Source organism: Apodemus sylvaticus, chromosome 3 (genome assembly GCF_947179515.1).
Source record: "Apodemus sylvaticus chromosome 3, mApoSyl1.1, whole genome shotgun sequence".
Classification (NCBI taxonomy): domain Eukaryota; kingdom Metazoa; phylum Chordata; class Mammalia; order Rodentia; family Muridae; genus Apodemus; species Apodemus sylvaticus.
In genome coordinates, this window is record NC_067474.1 from 18,250,885 (window position 1) to 18,272,612 (window position 21,728).

General features: G+C 41.7%; 2 protein-coding genes across 5 annotated transcripts in view; one reads left to right on the forward strand and one right to left on the reverse strand.

The window, feature by feature from the left end:
* The window catches only part of Plag1 (PLAG1 zinc finger), a 39,804-nt gene extending 35,062 nt beyond the window's left edge, over nucleotides 1-4,742 (reverse strand). For both annotated transcript variants that reach the window (XM_052175421.1, XM_052175419.1), the window contains exon 1: nucleotides 4,552-4,742. The gene's annotated coding sequence lies outside the window, so the exon portion shown is untranslated. The remainder of the gene's footprint in view (nucleotides 1-4,551) is intronic.
* Nucleotides 4,743-5,162: 420 nt separating this feature from the next.
* Nucleotides 5,163-10,013, forward strand: Chchd7 (coiled-coil-helix-coiled-coil-helix domain containing 7). Of its 3 annotated transcripts, none has more exons than XM_052176028.1 (5): nucleotides 5,163-5,433; nucleotides 5,668-5,815; nucleotides 7,528-7,594; nucleotides 9,025-9,123; nucleotides 9,876-10,013. In XM_052176028.1, the coding sequence occupies exons 3-5, from the start codon at nucleotides 7,541-7,543 to the stop codon at nucleotides 9,978-9,980; spliced, it is 258 nt and encodes an 85-aa protein (XP_052031988.1). In that variant the 5' UTR covers nucleotides 5,163-5,433; nucleotides 5,668-5,815; nucleotides 7,528-7,540; the 3' UTR covers nucleotides 9,981-10,013. The 3 variants fall into 3 exon arrangements, with proteins under 3 accessions (XP_052031988.1, XP_052031990.1, XP_052031989.1); XM_052176030.1 differs by having other exon boundaries at nucleotides 5,163-5,419; XM_052176029.1 differs by having other exon boundaries at nucleotides 5,163-5,269.
* Nucleotides 10,014-21,728: the final 11,715 nt, after the last annotated feature.

Below are 21,728 nucleotides of genomic sequence, written 5' to 3' on the forward strand. Positions count from 1 at the left end.
ATAAAAGTTGCCTTGATGTGAAGGAAAAGGAGTAAACCAGTGGATTTCAGATTTGAGAGTTTCTAAAAAGGTTAGCAGTGAAGTGATTACAAAAAACCCACAAAACAGCACTTCTACTGTGTCCTTGTGTTAGGATGGAAAAGAGCTCTTCTTCATGAGCTCTGAAACCATAGTGAATCTTACAGTTCATCAATCCAATGTACCTTGCCCTCGAATCAAACTTATTTGTAAATACTGTTCTAAGGGTACCTAAACACTTACTAATTGCTTAAATATGCTTACATTAATTCCTGTTCAAACTAAAGAAATAAAGGTCCACCTTTGTTTTCAAGCAATGACTGACATGCTTTCAACATAGTCTGTGTTTCAGAAAAAAAAAATGTTTATCAGGTTCTTAAAACACTTTAAATGATGGCTTAAGGGACAGTTTTCCCCTATAACCCTGAACAGATCTACTTGCTTAGCTTTTGCTTGACAACACACTTTCCTCCTTCTGAAACTGTGATCTCATGAGTAACAAGCTAATTTTTTTACATTTTAAATTCTGAAAGAACAAAATTACAAATAAATGATATTAAAGCATTCCTAGAAGGATGAACATTTTGATTCTACAACTTGAGGAACATGATTACTGAAGTAAACTTCAAAGGCAGGCATGGCACATGCTTCAGCTGCATGTTTTTAAAATCCCAGTTACGATAGGAACATCACACTTAATTTAGAAAACAATAGTTAACTAGGTAAATTTCTAGACTATCATATGAAAATCTACATAATAACAACCAGGAGTATTATAATAATGAAGGAAATCTCCCAGTTTTGAATTGATACTAAAACAGAAAAAAGCATTCTTAAAATTTCAAATTATATTGATAAAGGCAAATTTACCTACTTTAACTACAAAATGTCTGCTTATTGAACTATTTTGATTATCATAAATAAATACACAGATATGAGGTTTTATCAGTATTAGCCCACACCCACTAAATCATCCACCCCAGCAGAAATATTCTTTTCAGAATTTTGAGTAGTGACACTGGGCATCTAAGTCTCAGATAAGAATCTTACTCTGTGGGGTTTCTCTACCTTTAAGTGAAGTAAGAATGTGGAGCATGAGATATCCTTATATTATTTCTGCAAATTGGTATAACTTAATAGGACTTCCAGCAAAGCAAGTTGAACAGGCAGGGTTTCTAAGGCATCAAAAAAGCCTTAATACAATCAATTCAAATCAGCGTTTGTGGCATTCCCTACCTAAGCACGACTCTAAGAGTTACAGGTTTTCATCTGGACATTATGAGTATATATATATTTTTAATTTATTTCAAAAAGGAGCTGGTTTTACCAAACCCTAACAAAGTGTATATCACTCTATATGAGAAAGAATAACCTCTATTTTAATGGGCGAACTTCTGTTGAGGTTCACAATCAAGAATGGGATTCTATTTTTAAGTGCCCAAACACCTTAAACAGCTCAATGAGCTCACAGAACCAAAAGCAAAATTCGCCTTGACTTTTACTGTCACTGAATTTATTAGTAATAGTATTTGGTTTGTCAAAGTGGCAACTGCTCAGTATCTGAAAGTCTTATGTATTTTAAGCTCAAAGCATTATCCTGACTACTTATAGTCAAAGTAACTATCTTGAGCCAGCAACAAAATGAATATGCAAAATAAACTTCAGAGGGTTTTATAAGTAATGGTGGAATTCTGAAATCTTTGGACGCAAGATTATAGTGGGGAGGGGCTATCTTCTTCACTGATACTCTTTTAATCTCTTTCCAAGTCATTCTGATTTAACAGTGATCTGTGACACTGTGCTTTCTTTAGTGACTTCTTAGAAAGATGTAGTTGTTTCCAAAGTGGGAAACCACAAGTTGGTGTGCTCACTGGTCACTGGTAGTGTTTTCATGGAGATATTTACAGAGAGGTGCTGAGAAAGGTTCAGTTGGAAACAGGAACTAACACACAATGGACTTTCACAAAATAATTTTTATGCAGTATGGCAAAAGAGAACACTGCCTAAGAAGCCTAAAAACTCAGTTCTAACTTCGGTCCATTTCTATAAATTGTAAAAACAAAGCAAAATAGAGATTTATTTCCCAAACTCCATATGCCTGTGGAAACTGAATATAAGTAGTTTCCATTCCAGATTAGTCATAATCTTAAATAGTACACAGTTAACAATGTACACATTTTACCTTTTGAAAATACTGTGGACATCTAAGACACAAGAGCAGATAGGAGCTAATGATTAGTAAACATTTCCTGTTAAACACAATCATTTCAGCTGAAAAGATGAAAATCCATAGGTTTCAGGATATCCAAGCATTTTCATTTTCCAAGTGCAAAGTTATAACATATGCATAGGATGGACTTTAAGATTGAATGTATATGTAAACTTTTCCATGGTCTTCATGACAGCCACTCCCGCCTCCCCAGAAATGTCTACTGCTTACAAGGTTAAGGAATCTTCACCACTTTGCCTGTAACTTTTAACCAGAAGTCCCCAGTATACCTGAAGCCAAACTGAATATTAGGTATTTTACAAAATGGCTGTAAACCCCCATTATAGGCTACATGGCTCTTTGATCTCACTGCACAGAATTCTTAAGTGTTCAATAATGCTATACCATTACACCACACACCTTCAACTTTTTCCATTTTTCCACAATTCCTTCCAAAATCAGCTTCCAGAGCAAAGCAATGTAACATGAAAAGTTTCTGGGAGGGCTTGTTACATAAAAGAACAGCGTGGATGAATACTAAGCCACACACATCTCCATCTTCTGCTGCCTTGTTTATCCCTCCTCTCCCTCCATCACTCCTAAACGTGGGTGCACTTGAGTAATGGAAAGAGAAGGCTCTTCCATCACCACACATTTCCAGCACCTCTGCCTTTGGTCCTCAGACAGTAAGTCTGCATAGGTGATGAAAACCCTAAGAAAAGAGAAGCTGTCCCTTTAAAATGCCCTGCTCTGTCCCAGATCCCACGTGGAACCAACATCAGCAGCACTTTCCCACTAACATCAATGTGATGCAAGAGGCACCATCCTTTTATATACATAAAACCAGAAAACTTCAGTCCAGCATTCCTTAGTGAGGGCGAACAGGTGAAGTAAACGTGTCAGGAAGGGAGAAACCAAACAACTCCCCACCCCTCCCCAGAAGGTTTGCCAGTCTTGCCCTCCAGTCTCTCTGGGCAACAGCACCTTTCTACCCCTCCTCTGGAGAGCCCGGTTAAGAAAGGAGGGAGCCACTAACAAAACCCGAGGCATAAATGCGACGAAAATGCAATCTAAAGCCGGAAAGGTTTATTCTTCCAATCACACATATTAACTCTATTAAGAAAATGGCATCACTTTTTTTCCCTACCCCAAAAAGCAAACCCCTCAAAGATCATTAAAAGGGAGTTATAAAATAGCAAATATAGTGTTTATCTTATCTCAGATCAGTCCACATTACCAATAAGTTTAGTAGTTTCTGAACTACCACCTCCCCCTCCCTCCCCCCTGCTTCTCTTGCATTGGATTTTCACGTTTTCTCATTGTCGGTGGAGTTATAAAAGGCTTTTGCCCTTCGAAAGTTTTAAAAAAATAAATAAATATTAACTCCTTGGTCCCTGCAAAGTCCAAATGGACTTCAGGGGAAAGGCGGTTCACACTTTTACCTTTGGCGAGAAAGGGGGGAGCATCCCGGATTTTTAGGGATTTTTTGCGATTTTTTAACAATTTTTATTTGGTTATATGCCTGAGTTCTCCCTCCATTTTGGTTGTTTATGATACTGACAACAAGCTGTCCCTGCTCCGTCCCGATCTCCTGCTTTCATTTAGCACCCCCTCCCCCTACGCCCCCGCCGCCACCCGGCTGGGTCCGGCGCCCCGCGGACCCCGCACCCCGACTCGGCTCTCCCACCTGGGCAGGAGGGCAAAAACAAATGCATTTCTCCCGAAAAGAAAAACCTCTTCGGAAAAGGGGGCAAAGTTACCCCAAGTCACTCCCAGTGCCCCCCAAATATTGCCGACCGCGGGTCTCCGCCAGGCCCTTTGGGAAGCGACCTTCCCCCGGGACGTTTTGGTGGAAAACGCGGAGAGTTTCCTCTCAAAACTGAATTTATATTAATTTTTCCCTTATTTTTCGGGTCTCTAATGTCTTCCGCTCTCGCTGCTGCCGCTGCCGCTGTCACAATATTCACAGCACCAGAGAGGAGGAGGAGGAGGAGGAGGAAAACTTTTCAAACTTTCCAGACCCCGAATAAAAGGTTTTTTTTTTTCCCACCGACCTCACCTTCGGGTCCCCAGCCGCGTCGCCCCCTGCCCTGTCAGCAGCGACCTCGGGAGTCCTCGCAGCCCCGCCGCACGATTTTATTTGATTTTTTATTATTATTTTTCTCTCTGGGGTCCTGAGCAGGGGCTGGGAGTAGCACAAACTTTTCCTCCTCCTGCCGCCGCCGCGGCTCCTCTGCCCCCTCGGCTAGTCCCATAATTTAAATAACCCTGATATTCCTCCCGCTAAACGCCTCCCCGCCGCCCCGGACCCCGGGAGAACTCACCGCGGGGCTTTAACATCCTCCCTCCGGCCCGTCCGCCGCCTTTACACCGCCCGCGGAATTTCTAATAATTTTTTTCTCATATTTCGGGCTGGACGCGGCGGGCCTGGAAATTGTTTCCTTACGCCTCTTTCCAGCAGCCATTGTAGTGTATGCGCTGCCCCTGCAGCTCAACTTGCAGCTGCCGCCGCCGCCGCCGCCGCAGCCGCCGACGTCGCGCCCACCGCCGCCTCCCCCCCGCCCGCTCGGCCGCCGCCCCCGCCCCGCGCCCGCCCGCCGGCCCGCCCTGGCCCCCGCCCGCCGAGGTGCCCGCCCTCCTCACGCTCTGCTCAGGGCCCGGCCAGTCCGAGCGGCCGCCGCCGGTTCCGACGAGCTCATTGGTTGATAAGGCTGCCCGTCAGGCCAAAGTGTTAAGAGCGAGGCGGCAGGGAGGGGGGCGCGGCGGGGCGGGGAGAGGGCGGGGTCTCACGCCGCCCCACCCTCTCCTCCTGCCTGAGCCCTCCTCCCGCTGCCCGGGGGCGGAGCGAACTGAGCCCGCCCCAACCTCGCAGAGTTCCGCGCGCCTGTCAATCCGGCAGCAGCGCGCGCGGATTGGACAGGCTGAAACGGGGGGCGCGGGGGCAGCACGTTGGGGTGCGCGCTACTTAAGGTCCTGCTGCGTGAGCCACTGACGTGTTTGGAGCTGCAGCCGGCTCGGGTGCTGGCCGTGTGGTGGCCTGTGGTGAGTGGTCTCCGGCCCCTCCCTCCCTGAACGGCAGGCCCGCGACAGCACTCCGCCGAGGGCAGACCCTAGTTCGTGGCGCCAAACCCTCCGCGGCATGCTCCTGCGGCTGCTCACACCACGCGATTCGTCCGGCCCGGGCAGCGAAAGGTGACCCCATGCAGGTCTGGGCAGCCCGGATGGTGTCACTCCCCTCCCGCCCTCCCCAGGTCCTCGCTCTCCGCTGCCCCCTTCCTTTCCAGCCCCTTTGTGCTGTTTACCTGGGCCCGCTCTCCACCGTCCAGTTCTGCGGAGCGTCACCTCGGAAGGCGGTGCGGTCCCGGAGTCGCATCCTTTGCGACCTCTCAGATCCCTGTGGTGTGTACTTTGACTTTTTGCCTCTGGTTCTCTGTACCCAGGTTTACGGCTGTGTATTTCTGTTTCCGGATTTAACCACTCACAGGCCAGACTCCGAGAAGCCTGGGGGCCTGGACTTGTTCAGTATCGTGCCCTTCCCCCACTACGGATCAAAACTACGAGGAGAGAGGGAAATCAGGAACTTCTTTGGTAAGCAGTTTACCCTTTAGAGTAGCTGTTAGTACTACTTCTCGGATGTGCTGTGGGTTTGCAGCCTTCCCTCACACTGGTTTTCTTTCTGAATGTCATCTTGGAAGGAGTAGAGCCTTGTAACACTTGTTCATTCCTGCACCTTCAAAAAGAAAGCAGATAAGGCCTCTTTAGCAGGGCACTCCATCTTGCACTTCAGCCACACTCCTCCATATAAATTGACATTTCCTCTTCCTGTACTGTTAACACAGGAATTCATACGAAGGAGGTGACATTCAGAAATCCATGTATAGAGTGTATTTAGGATCCACAATAAAAGAAGTGAAATGGGAAATTTGCTGAAGCAGCAAATTTGATGCCCGTGTTGTGTAGATACTTTTTAAAGAATTTCTGGCTGCTGATAATGAAACAGAACAGAATTTCATGATCAGAACGCATCGTGACTTCAGTTTGTATCAGATTGTTGAGATTATTATATGCATGGTGTATGAACAATCAAGTGGAGCTCTGTGGAGACATGACAGGACAGATAAGAAGGAGAAGATTGTAGATTTTCTTAGTTCTAGTATTCTCTCAGGAAGAGGCAGTCTTGTAAACACCTATCTTCGGAAGAGGAAAGGCTTCTAGATGTACTTGGACTCTACTGAGTGTCCTTCCTGTCGAGATGCTTCTGTTGGTTGGATATTTTCAATGAAGCTCATGAAATAAGTGATGATTTGGTGATTGCTAAGTTAAAGGACTGCAGAATAATCAGACCCTTTCTATCCCATGGAAAAGTTGGGCTCTTTTAGTTTAAACATCCAGATCTTTATAAGAATAGAAGAAATTGGACTGGATGGCCATTAGTTCTGAATACATTCACTTATTGGGAGTTTGTGGGCTTGAATTAATTTTCCAGAATATACATTATTTCGTTAAACATATTTTGTGATATTTTATACAAAAATTTGGACTTCTGAAAAGGCCCATGCCTTTTTTTTTTTTTTTTAAATTCGGTAGAGTTGTGTACTTTATACTATCTTATTTCTCTGGAATCCACTTTCCACTTTTTTGGTAGAAAAATGATTAAACTAGAGCAGCATTTGGCTGTGTAAGCCAGATCAGCCCCATAAACTTAGCAGAGGAATTTTTCAAAGATGGTGGGTGGCTCATCAATGCCATATCAATATATTGAGACAAATGAAGCCCATTCTCAAATAATTGTGACTTGTTTTTTACCCCTTCCCCTGCAAGAGAATTGTACAGTCTCACAGGAACTGGAGTTTGATGAGCAGTTAGTTGTCCTTGACCATGACTGACTGGTTGACTTCATGAAGTGTATGACTTGACTTGGAATAGCTAACTGGCTGTAATGTGATGTCTTTAATGGATAAAACCTTTCCAAAGATGTATTTTTTAGACCCAAATTGGAAAATTACTGAGCCACAGTAGCATTCCCTGATCTCCTTCAACCCATGGAAAGTATTAATTTTAATAGAAGGTAGTCCTGGAACTAAAATAATTTACTAATTGTTTTTTAAGCTATGGCTTTTTAGAATGTTAAGTAAGCGGTGACTTGGCTTTTTGATATACCCATTGTGTTTTATTATTTCCTACAGAGAACCTTCTACTTTGAGAATTAAATTTTGTGGATAAATTAAATTAAAAGTACTTGGGCTGATGACATTTTCTGGTCGTTTCCTTCTGACATGTTTTTCTCCCTCCTACCTTAGGTAAGAAGACAAGATGCCTGTGGTCACACGGCGGCTGAGAGATCCTGACATAAATCCTTGCTTGTCGGTAGGGTGGTTTGCTTTTCATTGTTGTGAGTGTTAACTTGGGAAAACCAATCTTAATTGTGTGGGTATCTGTCTTACGCAGTTATTGAATAAAATATTTTTCTGTGAAAAAGATATTCCTGACCAGTGTATTTTATTTCACTATAACATTTAAAAATGACCAAAATGTGGCTAACAAAGACTCCTTTCTTCAATTTTGCTTAATTGTGAAATATACAGTGTTTAGTTGTCCTGTAAAATTTGACAAGCACATGTAACATTAAGGAAAGTCTTTAGTCTAAACATGGGGCAGTACAGCAAATTTAAAACCAATGGTTTTAATCACAGCAATTATTTAATCTGCCTTTGAGACAACCTGGCTTTAGTCATGGGTTCACAGTAGGATTAGCTTATTTTAAGCTTAATGGTTTTCACAAAGGGATCTTATAAACATCATTGTGTTGCAAAAATAAGTTTTTATTGACATTAATTGGGTATAGCTTGCAACACTTTGTTGTGGCCTTGCCATTCCTGAGAAATATAATGTAAATGCTGTATTGTTGCTATGAGGAACACTAATCCACCATCCTTTATGGGGTTTTCAAAAATGCACATTATACACTATGCATCCATTGGTCTATATAGTCTGTTTCCAACAGTATTCAGTATTTCAGTATTGTTTAGACAAGTTTTGTTTTTTTTTTTTTTTTTTTTTTTTTAATAGCTCTGTGAAGCAGATTCCCTGCCTATTCGGAACTTTATTTTAGATAACTTCTCATAGTCCTACCTTTCACTTTGAAGCTTGTTGTCCAATCTGCTTCTAGTTCAGGCAGCTTAAGCTTAATTACTGTTAGTACCTACTTCATTTTAAACTCATGGCCCATTAGGCCTGTGTTGCTTTCTTTTTGAAGTCACATTAATGATAACTATTAAAGCTGCCTATGTAATAGTGTGCTTGCATAACGGAGTGAATGATAGCCAAAAGTGCATCAAGATGGGTGCTGTTAATTTAGGTTGCCTTGATGTAGATCATTTGCTTGTGTAATTTACTTGGAATCTCAAACCAAGCCTTAAGATCAAAACATCAAGTCAAACCGAGACCTGGGGAAAGCCAGGAGAGCTACACTGAGTGGTGGGAGGCTGGCTTCTGCTGCATCTGTAGCAGTGCTCAGAGCTTCAGCTCCTGGGACAAATGACCACGATCAGTGCTTTGACTCAAACTCATGTGATCAGGTGCTCAGGTGCTTAGAAAACAGGCCCAGGCTAGGAAAAAAAGATGTCTTTTCAAGTCGAGTGATTTCTGGCTATTATTTGGATTTTGTAAGTCTACCCACTACAGTGATCAAAAATGAGCCATTTGGTAATCTGCTCGGGGGAAACTGCTTCAGAAGTCTTTGTGCTTGGGTAGATCACATTCTACATGTTAAACGATGACTCTCTTACATATTTAAGGAATCTGATGCTTCTACCAGATGTATGGATGAAAATAACTATGACAGGGAACGGTGTTCCAGTTACTTCTTGAAATACAAAAACTGCCGGCGATTCTGGGTAAGGCCGGCTTCTCAAGCTTCTTGTAAAATTCTGCTCTCAGGCTTAGCTGATAATAATCAATAATCCACAGTCTTCCCAGTGATGGCTGTAGGTACACTTAACCACTGACCTTATCTTCTGAGTGGTATATTAGCTCTATGGCATCCTTGAGAGCTTGTTTCATTCTTTTACAAGGTTTAAGACTCAAGCTTTAGCCGGGCGGTGGTGGTGCATGCCTTTAATCCCAGCACTTGGGAGGCAGAGGCAGGCGGATTTTTGAGTTCAAGGCCAGCCTGGTCTACAGAGTGAGTTCCAGGACAGCCAGGGCTACACAGAGAAACCCTGTCTCGAAAAATACCAAAACAAAAAAAAAAAGACTCAAGCTTTAATGTAAATAAGTCTTACTCAGTAAAGTATCTTTAGTTATAAAATATCCCTGATTACTGAATCCAGGTTCTTCCTTTTTCTTTTCTGATAGTTTCATTTAATAATTATGCATAGCTTTTGTAAGTGGGCTGTATATACTCATATATATATACTTTATGGCATTTTCCTAACCTAACTCTCACTAGCAATGCTTTCTGGGTGGATAATCACTTCAGTGTAAATGTTAATAGATTGAAACATCTGGAGTTTCTAATGTAGGTTTTGGACTTTTAAAACTTAGGTGTTAGTATTTTCTTTTTGAGGAAGCAACTGAAAATTACCATCAGATTATTGCCATTTAATATGTGACTGATTTTGGTGTTTTCTTTTATGCCTATGTATAGAATTCTGTCATGATCCAAAGAAGACAAAATGGAGTGCAGCCATCTATGCCTACAGCAGCAGAAAGAGATGAGATTTTGGGAGGAATGCAAAAGATGCCCTACTGAATATTTGCATTAAAACTGTTTCTATAACTTGAAGCAGATGTGTTTTTGTTTTTTTGTTTTTTAAATCAATGATTGCTGAAATCTTAAGACTTACTGGTTTCTTCCCAGGCAATTTTGAGTTGTACATGGTGAGACAAGAGTTCAGTTAGTCTGAAGTCTTTGGTGTTTGCTTTCAGTGCTGTGACAAGAATATATTATTGCCACACTGTCACTCATAGAAGGACAGGACCATGAGGAAGGGCTGTAGGATTTAGGCTCTCTTAGGCCTGGAAAGAGATTCAGCATGAGAACAGGCTTCTGGGGCTGTTACAAAGGTGGTGGCCCTCAGGAAAGGAAATGATTGCAAGCAACACAATGATGGGAGGAAAGAATATCCCGTGTTTAAAATGAGTGATGAGGTAGAGAGGTGATTGGCAGGGTGGGTTGTAGGTAGATGCATGGTGGGCCACAGGCCTGGGGATCATCCACCACCTTTAAGGTTAGTATATTCACTAGGACGTACATGGGCGAAGGAAGGCTGCCGAGTGAATGACCACACAAGACAATGTTACTACTTTAAGGAGGACAGGGTTGGTTCCAGAATTCTGGCTTAAACTCCATAAATGTTTGGATCACCTAAGGCCACAGCAGCAGTTCATGGACAGCAGTCATAAGCAGAAATAAAAAAGATAAAAAGAAACAGACTCCTAGTAGTAGGATTTCTAGTTTCAGAAGGAGAGCACAGGAGGCATGGAGTTTATTGCATGAATCAGTGTGGGTGAGATTAGAGTTTACCTTCAGTTAATGATAACAATGAGTGTGCCCTGTGTTGATTGGATAGCACAGGAGCTCTCTTTATTCCCACTGCTTTTTCATAGATTCTTGTGTATTTAATAATATTCCAAGCCAGGTGGTGGTGGCACACGCCTGTAATCCCTGCACTTGGGAGGCAGAGGCAGAGGCAGAGGCAGGTGGATTTCTGAGTTTGAGGCCAGCCTGGTCTACAGAGTGAGTTCTTGGACAGCCAGGGCTACACAGAGAAACCCTGTCTCAAAAAAAGCAAATCCAAAAAAAAAAAAAGCATTTTATTCTAGAAAGAGCAAATGATTGTGTCTCTTTCCATCACTTGGGACTGAATTAGGACATCATATTAATAGATGTTAACAATCAACTGTCCAGTGTGAAACCTAGCTCAGAAGTTCTAAAACCAGATGATATTTTATTTTTGAGACAAAGTCTTTCTATGGAGTCCATCGTGGCCCGGACCTTAGTGCTCCTTCACGCCTCAGCCTCCCTAATACCGGGATAACATGTGAGCCACCACGTCTGGCTTGACCTTGATTGTTGGATGTGATTCTGAGTAAAAAATGGATTGAGAATATTTTTTGGTTTGGAACTTGTGGGAGTGGCCAAGTTTTGTTTAATTGAGGCTCGGAAAGGAAGACCTACCCTACATTGTCTGGATGACGGAGAACCAGAGACTGGATAGATTTGAGACCTAGAATTGGTGCCTTGTCCGGTCGTCCTCATAGAGGCTTCCTGGGATGAAAGCAGAAGGGAGCAGGTACAGAGACGCACAGCCAGACTTGTGGAGAGAATCTAAATTGAAGTTCTTCATTGGCTTCCTTCTTTTGAATCTGGGAAACCCAAGTTTACATATTTGATAGGTCTTAAAACAGGGACAAAGTCAGCCATGGTGTCTACATTGTCAAAGCAGACCTGGCTGCCGGCTTCTTCTAGTATCCCTCACTCCCTATCCTGCCCACTACTTCAAACTTCTCCAGCTTTGATACGGTAAGGGCCTGGCATTTCCTCACCCCAGCTGCTCTTCCTATCATTTTTTGGTTACCTGGCCCTACCCCCTGGGTCTGGCTCCTCCCCCACCCCCACCTCTCCTCACAGGGCCTGGCCCAGTCTAGTCATGTTCACTCTGTACTCTCTCACATGTCTGCCTCAGGCAGTGCTCTCCCTTTTATCTCCAATAAACTCTCTCCTCCACCATACCCAGGAGTCCTCTTGCCTTTCCTTTTTATTTCTTTTTTTCATTGAATACTAGTGTAATCATTTTAGTTGCTATTTGTCGATATAATCCTTTATGGTTTCTCATTTATGTTTACAATTTCTGCTTTATAACTACCTTTATTACCTCTTAACCACCAGTGCCCCCATCTGAGTTTCTCCCTGGTACCAAGCTGAGTTATGCTGTGGCTGTTAACTTTTAAAGTCTCTGATGGGCTTTTCAGTCTGAGCATCAGTCACATCTTCAACATCTTTGACTTTGATGGCAACCATCCTAATGGCTGTGAGTGGTTTGCATTTCTTTGATGGTAAACACTTCTTACATGCCTTCTCCTACAGAAACTGACTATACCCAAGACTTTGGAGGAGCTCCAGTGTAGGTACAAGACTGTCTGGTGTCTGATGCAAGAGTCTCAGAGGAGGGTCCAGACGCAGATAGGCTGCTGGGCTCTGGGGCCTCTAGTGGTGCTAAAGGGTGATGAGCTCTTGTTGGAAGAGATACATGCCCCATGTAGCCTAGGAGCTCACCAGCCCGTGAGGTCAGGTGATGACACATCTTGATGAGCTTCACCTCATCTGGAAAGTAGTGCTTTATGAGCGCACAGAGATAGAAGGCTGTGCAAGCAGAACCACCATGAAGATCAGAAAGGATCTCGTCACAGCTGTTGAGTTTTCCAGAGCCTTGATCGTGCCTATGGCCTCCAGAACTTTATCCTATTTGCCTTGTCATCTTGAAAGACTTCTTGACTTGGGAGAGGGCGTGGTTCCTGCTTTGTGCCCTGCCTCCCCGCAGCTCTCACAGGTCTCATGAAGCTAGGCTGGCCTTGAACTGATGTATCCAAGCATGATCTTGAGCCTCTGATTCTCTTGCCTCTACTTCCCAAGTGGTATTTCAGGCATGAGCTATGACCATGACAGCTGCCATTGCATCTTCCTGAGCATGGCACTCGGGCATCACTCAGTCAACTCGCAGATGTCGTCCACAACTTAATGAACCACATTGTCCAGTTCTTCTTGGCACAGTCCAGGGAAAAGTGGTAGGATGCTTCTAAGTACAAATTGACCAGAGAGCTCTATGTTGGTGAAAGAATTTTGACAAATTATGGCTGATTAGTATGGACCTAATTGCAAAACAACCCACAAGACAAAAAACCAAAATGCAACCCAACCCAACAACAACAAACCAGTATTGGCTGGTTCTGGAAATCAAAGCTGCTAGGGAAAGGTCCCAGAGGTTATTGCTGGAGGGAGATTAGAAGTTAGAGTAAGGAGTCCTAAAGATTGCCTCAAAGAAATGTTATCAAGGCAAGATACAGTTCCACAAGAGCCCAGGGTACTCTTGTCAGAGTTCTTTACATACATTAGATGTAAGCTACTAGATAAAAGGGTTTGAATACTTTCCTCATCTGTGGGTTGATTTCCACTTAAGGTATCATTATGAATCATACTTTTTCAGTTTTGTTTTTGGTGAGTGTAAGCTAAACAATATTAACTTTATGTTAGAATATTAATCTATAAAGTGCCTTTCCCCCTTTTGGTACCTTATCTAAGAAAGCATTGCCAAATGGAAGGTCATGAAGACTTACATGTAATGTACACATGTTTTCTTCTAAGAGTTCTAGGGCTGTAACATTAAAGCATCATTCTGCTTTGAATTACCTTTGATGTAAGGTCTCAGGGAAGTGTCTACTTTTATCTTTTGCCTGTGGCTATCTGGTTTTCTCAAACTATTGAAAAAGACTATTCTTTGTCCCATTGATTTAGCATCTTAGTTGCGAATCATTGATTATACATGTGTGTAAGTGGTCATAGTATGCAATCTATCCTGGGGAAGGCATATACATCTATCCTTGGGCCAACACATTTATCTTGGTTATTTTAGTTTTGTATCAGTGGCATTATTCTGTGATGACTTGTGTCTGTTAAGTGTATTTTCTATGAAGCACTTTGATGACAAACTTACATGGGCGTTGTGAATACATGTGTATACTTGTGTATGTATGTGCAGGCCAGAGGTCTAAAATGACATCTTCTTCAGTTGTTCTCCACCTTGCTGAGACAGGATATTTCACTGGGATCTGGGATTTCTTATTTAGACTAAGCTTGCTGCACAGTGGGCTCCAGGGATCCCAGTTTCTGTATCTTCAGTGCTGGTGTTACACGTACGTGCCATCACAGCCTGCTATAGTGGTTTGAGTGAGGAATGTGTCAAAAAGGGCTCATGTATATGAACACTTGGTCCCTGGTTGATGGGAGATTATAAAACCTGTAAATGCAGAGGCAGATGAAGAAGTACATCTTTGGGGAAGGGCTTTGAGAATATATAGCTTCACTCTACTTTCAGTTTTCTCTTTGTTTCATTTTGAATATGTGATCTCTCAGTTTCTTATTCCAACTGCCCACAGTCATGTCCTCCCTCATCACTGTGGACTCTCCTGGAACCATAAGCCCCAATCAACCTTTCCATAAGTCACTTTTGGTCATGGTATTTCATGACAGCAACAGAAAAGCAAGTGATATACCTGATTTTCTTAAGCAAAAGTACTGGGGGGATAACCCCTTGTATGATAAACATGTTACCAATTCAAACATCTCCTTAGATCCTCTATTTGTATGTTTGGAGCACCAAATACACACACACACACACACACACACACACACACACACACATATATATGTTTATGTGTGTGAATATGTATGTATATATGTATGTATGTATATATATTTGAACCAAGTGGTTACACCCAGGCAAAACTGTTCAATTCAACATTTGTCTTCAGTAATTCCCTACTTCCTTCCTTGCTGTTCTATAAATGAACTGATAATTGAAGTAGAGTTGTTCAAGTTCATATTGTACTGCTTATTAATTTTACATTGAGACAGGTTGTGACAGCTCCAGCTGGCCTTGAACTGATTCTTCTACCTCAGCATCTTGAGCGCTCGGATCACAGACATGTACAACCCTATCAGGCTTCCCAGAACCAACTGAGTATTATAGGCTTTCTAGAATATTTTGTCACCACTGTTTGTAATAGTTTTATTTTATTGTAACTGGGAAATATTTTACGTATTTATTTTATTATTGCCCCCTCTTCCTCTCATATTTGTCCTTCTTTTCTCTATTTTTGGTAGCATATTAACTTTATATTATTTTCTTTTAAATCTCATGTTTTCATTCTTAAAATACTTTTTCTTAATCCTTTGAGGATTTCATACCATGTATTTTGAACACATTCTCTCTGCCCTTAACATTCTTACCACCCTTTCAGCCATCCCATCTCTTCTTCCTACCCAACTTTTAGATTTATTGAAATCTTTCAATAGTCTAGTAGATTGGGTAGTCTAGTTTTTGTTGCACAGTCTTGGCCTGCTCTGGTGGGTTATCAGTCCACTAATAGGTAGCATCATTTAAAAGAAGTGACTTCCTATTTCCCAGAAACCATCATTGCTAATACATTTCTCAGTTAGTGATGGGATTACATATCCACCTTTCTTTTTAATACTTGGTCTATATCTGGTTGAGTTTCTGCAGGCTTTGTGCATGTGGGCCCAATTGCTGTGAGTTCATATGTGTGTCTGCCGTTTGTGTCTGAAAAACAGTTTTCCTTAGCGTTATCTACTACCTCTAGTTCTTACAGTCTTTTTGCCTTCTTTTCTAGAAAGATCCCTGAGCCTAGGGATGAGGTATGGGTGGCTAATTTGGGGCTAAGTACTCAACTATCATTGCCCAGGTTAGGGTTTCTGTGTTAATTGACATCTCTGCAAAGGAAGCTGTTCTTTTTTTTTTTAATTGGATATTTTATTTATTTATATTTTAAATGTTAAAATGGTATCCCCTTTCCCAGATTCCCATCTGCAAACTCCCTATCCCATTCCCTCTTATCCTGATTCTATGAGTGTGCTTCCCCACCCTACCACTCCTGCCTCCCTGCCCTAGTATTCCTCTACACTGGGGCATCAAGCCTCCACGCACCAAGCACCTCACCTCCCATTGATGCCAGATAAGGCCCCTTCATCTCCATCTCCTCCGTCCTTCCTGCAACTCCTCCATTGGGGTCCCTGTGCTCAGTCAGATGGTTGGCTGCGAGCATCCACATCTGTATTGGTCAGGATCTGGTAGGGCCTCTCAGGAGACAGCTGTATCAGGCTCCTGTCAGCAAGCACTTCTTGGCATCAGCAATAGTGTCTGTGTTTGATGGCTGTATGTGGAATGGATCCCCAGGTGGGGCAGTCTCTGGATGGCCTTTCCTTCAGTCTCTGCTCCATACTTTCTCCCTGTATTTCCTTTAGACAGGAACAATTCTGGGTTAAAATTTTGAAGATGGAAGCTGTTCTTGATAATGGTTAAGAGATGATCTGACCTATGTGGATAGCAATAAAGAAAAATTAGGAGTTGTTTTAATACTTCCATTTTTAGCCTCCTTTATTTAACTATGCATCTTAAACTTTCTTATTATTAGATATTTTCATTGTTGTTTTTCTTTTTCTTTTCTAATTTCTTGATCTTTTCTGTTCTTCTATCCTCTTATTTTTCCTTTCTCTTACTTAGCCTTGTTTCCTCTAATTTATTCCCTTTCTTTTATTCCTTAATTTTATTAATTTACTACTTTTATATTAGTTCTATATAACTTTTAAATTTATTCTGCAATAGTTTTTGCCATTTCCAGTTTCATGCTCATTGTTTATATATTGGAGGGCTTTAATTGATTAAATGTCATTATAGCTTGCAAAATTTCATCTTGCAGCTATTACAGCTTTTCCCTTGTTTGTAAGTGGAACTAGGAACTGACCTCTCAAGATATTGACATGCTCAATTAGAAAGTCCCCAAATAAGATTCAGAGAGATATCATAGCCAGAACACAGGAATTTAGAATTCCTAGACAAATGAAGGTCAAAGTAAGACATACCAGAAACTTTGTGCCACAGCTAAGCTAGTTGGAAGAGGAAAATTTCTAACTCTGAGTGCTTACATTTTAAAAAGATAATAAAGTCATCTCATGAATAACCTGATGCTACATCTCAAAGTCTTAGAAAAACAACAACGATTCAAACCCAAAGCAGTTGGCAGAAAGAAACAACAAAGGTCAGGGCAAAGATTAATGACAGACTGGAAGAACAATGTATACACTCAAACAGTTGGGTCTTTGGAAAGACAACCAAGATTGACAAGCCTCTACTAAATTTAAGAAAAGACCTCAGTAAATAAAATGAGAGATGATATATCAGAGTCCAATAAATTCTGGAGAACTACTAGGAATCCTTGGACAACTTTTTCCAATTAGCTGGAAAGTCTAGAAGAAATGAATATATTCCTAAACACATAGGGACTATCAAACTTAGAAAGACATAAACAGGTTAAATAGAGCCACAGCCAGGACTGAGGGCAAAGCAGTGCTTTAAAAGGTTCATTGCAGAACAGCCCAGAACTGACACATATAACACTGTATCAAGTTGTACCAAACTTCTCAAGAGGAGCAGAGGCCATCACCCCTCATGCTGTTTCACAAACATGGGGAAAGAGTGCCATCACCACTATTGAGTTTGCCACTATTACATTTCTCCAAGATTCCGCTTTGTGAGAAATGGGACTGGTTCAGTTGGTAATTTAAATGTGTCAGAACCTCAGTGAAGCAGTATTCGGCAAAACCAGAATGGGGAAGTGGGAAGGGGTGGGTGGGAGGACAGGGGAAGAGAAGGGGGCTTACGGGACTTTCGGGGAGTGGGGGGCTAGAAAAGGGGAAATCATTTGAAATGTAAATAAATTATATCGAATAAAAAAAAAGAAAAAAATAAATGTGTCAGAATGTTAGTACTTCAGGAAAGTTTTATATAAGCTATCAAATGTTCAAAGCAATATATATTAAGATGTATGTATGTATGATTATGTGTGAGCATGTGTGTGTGTGTGTGTATGTGTGTAATTTTATCACATTCCAGTTCATTTGCTAAAGCAGCATCATATTATAGGTTCTCAGTAGGGTGGGAAGGATGAGATTCTGTGTCTGTATTATATAAGAATTCTTTTGCAAAACCACCATGTTGGCAAAATCCTGGAAGCCACAAATGTCTAATAATTTTCTAGTGTATAATAAATGACTGGCAAATGTTTCTGTTTGGGGTTGGTTTTAGTTTCTAGAATTGAGAAATGTACATATTCAAACAATGTCAAAGGGCTGACAACTCGATGCAATATCATTCCAGAAATAGCCAATGTCAAGATTTGTCAAGATTTCTTATTCACACACAAGCATTATCAATATGTTTTCTTTGCACTAAAGGGCCATCATAGTATATATGTAGTTTGGTTTTTGCTTTCAACAAGCATAGTTTGGAATCATTTGAAATAACGTGATAGCAATCATTTTGGGGCTTGTTATATTTTGTTTGTAAGATAATTCCTAAGAGTTAAATTTTTAGATTGAAGGTTTCTGTATTCTAAATTTTGTAGATACTGATAACTCGATTACCTTCTGAAAAGAAGCACAACAATTTACTTCTAACAATAAAAACTGTTTCTTGGCCCTGCACCACCTCTGGCAAGAAGAGGACATCGCTTCCTGAGGCCCTCTAGAGTACCAACAGGAGCAGGGTATTAGTTCCCCTATCCCCATCTGCCCCTGCTACCCCTCTTTCCTCCCCTGTTGCTGCCCCTTGCCTTCAGGAGTGGGAGACCTATGCCACATCTGGTACAGAGAGGACACCACTTCCTGAGGCTCTCCAGAGAACCGACAGGAGCAGGGTATTAGGTAAGCATCAGTGCCCAACACAGAGAGTCAAGGAGCCCCTGTGCTCAGGGACTCATTACCCAGCAACCAACAGTTCACCTAACCCCTTCCGTTCCTTCTACCCCTCCCTCCTCCCCCTGTCGACGCCCCTTGCCATCGGAAGTGGGAGCCCTGTACCACGTCTGGCAAGGAGAAGACACTGCTTCCTGAGGCCCTCTTGAGAACCTACAGGAGTAGGGTATTAGTTCGCCTATCCCCTTCTGCCCCTGCTACCCCTCCCTCCTCCCCTGTTGCCGCCCCTTGCCTTCGGGAGTGGGAGACCTGCTCCACATCTGGTACAGAGAGGACACCACTTCCTGAGGCTCTCTAGAGTACCAACAGGAGCAGGGTATTGGATGTGGGAGCCCTGCACCATGTCTGGCACGGAGAGGGCACTGCTTCCTAAGGCCCTCTAGAGAACCGACAGGAGCAGGGGCATTGGAAAGAAAGAGAATCCTAGGAGCACAGAAACACAGACCCACAGGATAGAGAAGATAGTGTCAGCAAGACCAGCTAACACTAGAAATAACGAGCTGGCCAAAGGCAAACGCAAGATCATTACCACCAGAAACCAAGGCAACATGGCACCGTCAGAACCCAGCTCTCCCACAACAGCAAATCCTGTATACCCCAAAACATCAGAAAAGCAGGAACCAGATTTGAAATCACATCTCATATCGCTGATGGAGGACTTCAAGAAGGACATAAATAAGTCCCTTAAAGAAATACAAGAGAACATGGGTCAACAGGCAGAAGCACAAAAATCCCTTAAAGAAAGACAAGAGAATATTGATCAAAAGGTAGAAGGCCTTAAAGAGGAAACACAAAAAGTTCTTAAAGAAATATGGGAGAATATGGGTCAACAGGTTGAAGCCCTTAAAGAGGCAATACAAAAATCCCACAAGGAATTAAGGGAGAACATGGGTCAACATGCAGAAACCCATAAAGAGGAATCATAAAAAACCCTAAAAGAAACACAGGAGAACATGGATCAACAGGTAGAAGTCCTTAAAGAGGTAACACAAAAATTCCTTAAAGAATTTCAGGAAAAAACAAACAAACAAGTGAAGGAACTGAGTAAAAATATCCAGGATCTAAATCTGGAAATAGAATCAACAAAGAAATCACAAAGTGAGTCATCTCTGAAAAATAGAAAACCTTGGGAAGAATTCAGGAGTCATAGATGCAAGCATCAACAACAGAATACAAGAGATAGAAGAAAGAATCTCGGATGCTAAAGATTCCATAGAAATCATCGACTCAACAGTCAAAGAAAATGCAAAATGCAAAAAGCTTGTAACCCAAAACATCCAAGAACTCCAGGACACAATGAGAAGACCAAACCTAAGGATTATAGGAATAGAAGAAAGCAAGGATTTACATCTTAAAGGCCCAATAAATATCTTCAACAAAATTATAGAAGAAAACTTCCCTAACCTAAAGAAAGAGATGCCCATGACCATACAGGAAGCCTACAGAACTCCAAACAGATTGGACCAGAGCAGAAACTCCTCCCGTCACATAATAATCAAAACACCAAATGCACTAAACAAAGAAAGAATATTGAAAGCAGTGAGAGAAAAAGATCAAGTAACATATAAAGGCAGACCTATCAGAATTACACCAGACTTCTCACCAGAAACTATGAAAGCCAGAAGAGCCTGGGCATATATCATATGGACCCTAAGAGAACATAAATGTCAGCCCAGATTACTATACCCAGCAAAACTTTCAGTTACTATAGATGGTGAAAACAAGACATTCTATGACAAAAGTAAATTTACACAGTATCTTTCCACAAATCCAGCTCTGCAAAGGATAGTGGGTGGAAAATACCAAAACAAGACAGCAAACCACACTGTAGAAAAATCAATAAGGTAATCTTTCATCAAACCCAATAGAAGATAGCTACACAACCAGAATGTCAACTTTATCTAAGAAGATAACAGTAAGCAACAATCACTTTTCCTTAATATCTCTTAATATCAATGATCTCAACTCCCCTATAAAGAGACATAGACTAATGGACTGGATATGTAAACAGGACCCAACATTTTGCTGCATACAAGAAACCCACCTTAGTGACAAAGACGGGCACTATTTAAGAGTCAAAGGATGGAAAACCATTTTCCAAGCAAATGGTCCCAAGAAACAAGCTGGAGTGGCCATTCTTATATCGAATAAAATCGACTTTCAACCAAAAGTTGTCAAAAAGGATAAAGAGGGATACTTCATACTGGTCAAAGGAAAAGTCTACCAAGAGGAACTCTCAATTCTAAACATCTATGTTCCTAACGCAAGGGTACCCACATTCATAAAAGAAACTTTACTAAAGCTCAAAGCACACATTGCACCCCACACAATAATAGTGGGAGACTTCAATACCCCACGGTCAAAAATGGACAAGTCATGGAACAAGAAACTAAACAGTGATAGAGTGAAACTAACTGAAGTTATGGACCAACTGGATCTAACAGATATTTATAGAACATTCTACCCTAAAACAAGAGAATATACCTTCTTCTCAGCACCTCATGGTACCTTCTCCAAAACTGACAGGTCACAAGACAGGCCTCAACAGATATAAAAATATTGAAATTATTCCATGTATCTTATCAGATCACCACAGCCTAAGGCTGGTCTTAAGCTCAAACAAAAGCAATGGAAAACACACATACACATGGACTTTGAACAATGCTCTTCTCAACGATAGCTTGGTCAAGGAAGAAATAAAGAAAGAGATTAAAGACTTTTTAGAATTCAATGAAAATGAAAACACATCATACCAAAATTTATGGGACACAATGAAAGCAGTGCTAAGAGGAAACACTCATAGGTCTGTGTGCCTCCAAAAAGAGAATGGATAGAGCTTACACCAACAGCTTGACAGTGCCCTTGAAGGCCCTAGAACAAAAGGAAGCCAATAACCCCAAGAGGAGTAGATGGCAGGAAATAATCAAACTTAGATCCGAAATCAACCAAGCA

What these genes read in the sequence shown, in the direction of transcription:
- Chchd7 (XM_052176028.1), top strand. Translation starts at nt 7,541, where the DNA reads ATGCCTGTGGTCACACGGCGGCTGAGAGATCCTGACATAAATCCTTGC. An exon ending in ACATAAATCCTTGCTTGTCG is followed by an intron (nt 7,595 to 9,024) that starts GTAGGGTGGTTT and finishes TACATATTTAAG; the next exon opens with GAATCTGATGCTTCTACCAG. An exon ending in AAAACTGCCGGCGATTCTGG is followed by an intron (nt 9,124 to 9,875) that starts GTAAGGCCGGCT and finishes GCCTATGTATAG; the next exon opens with AATTCTGTCATGATCCAAAG.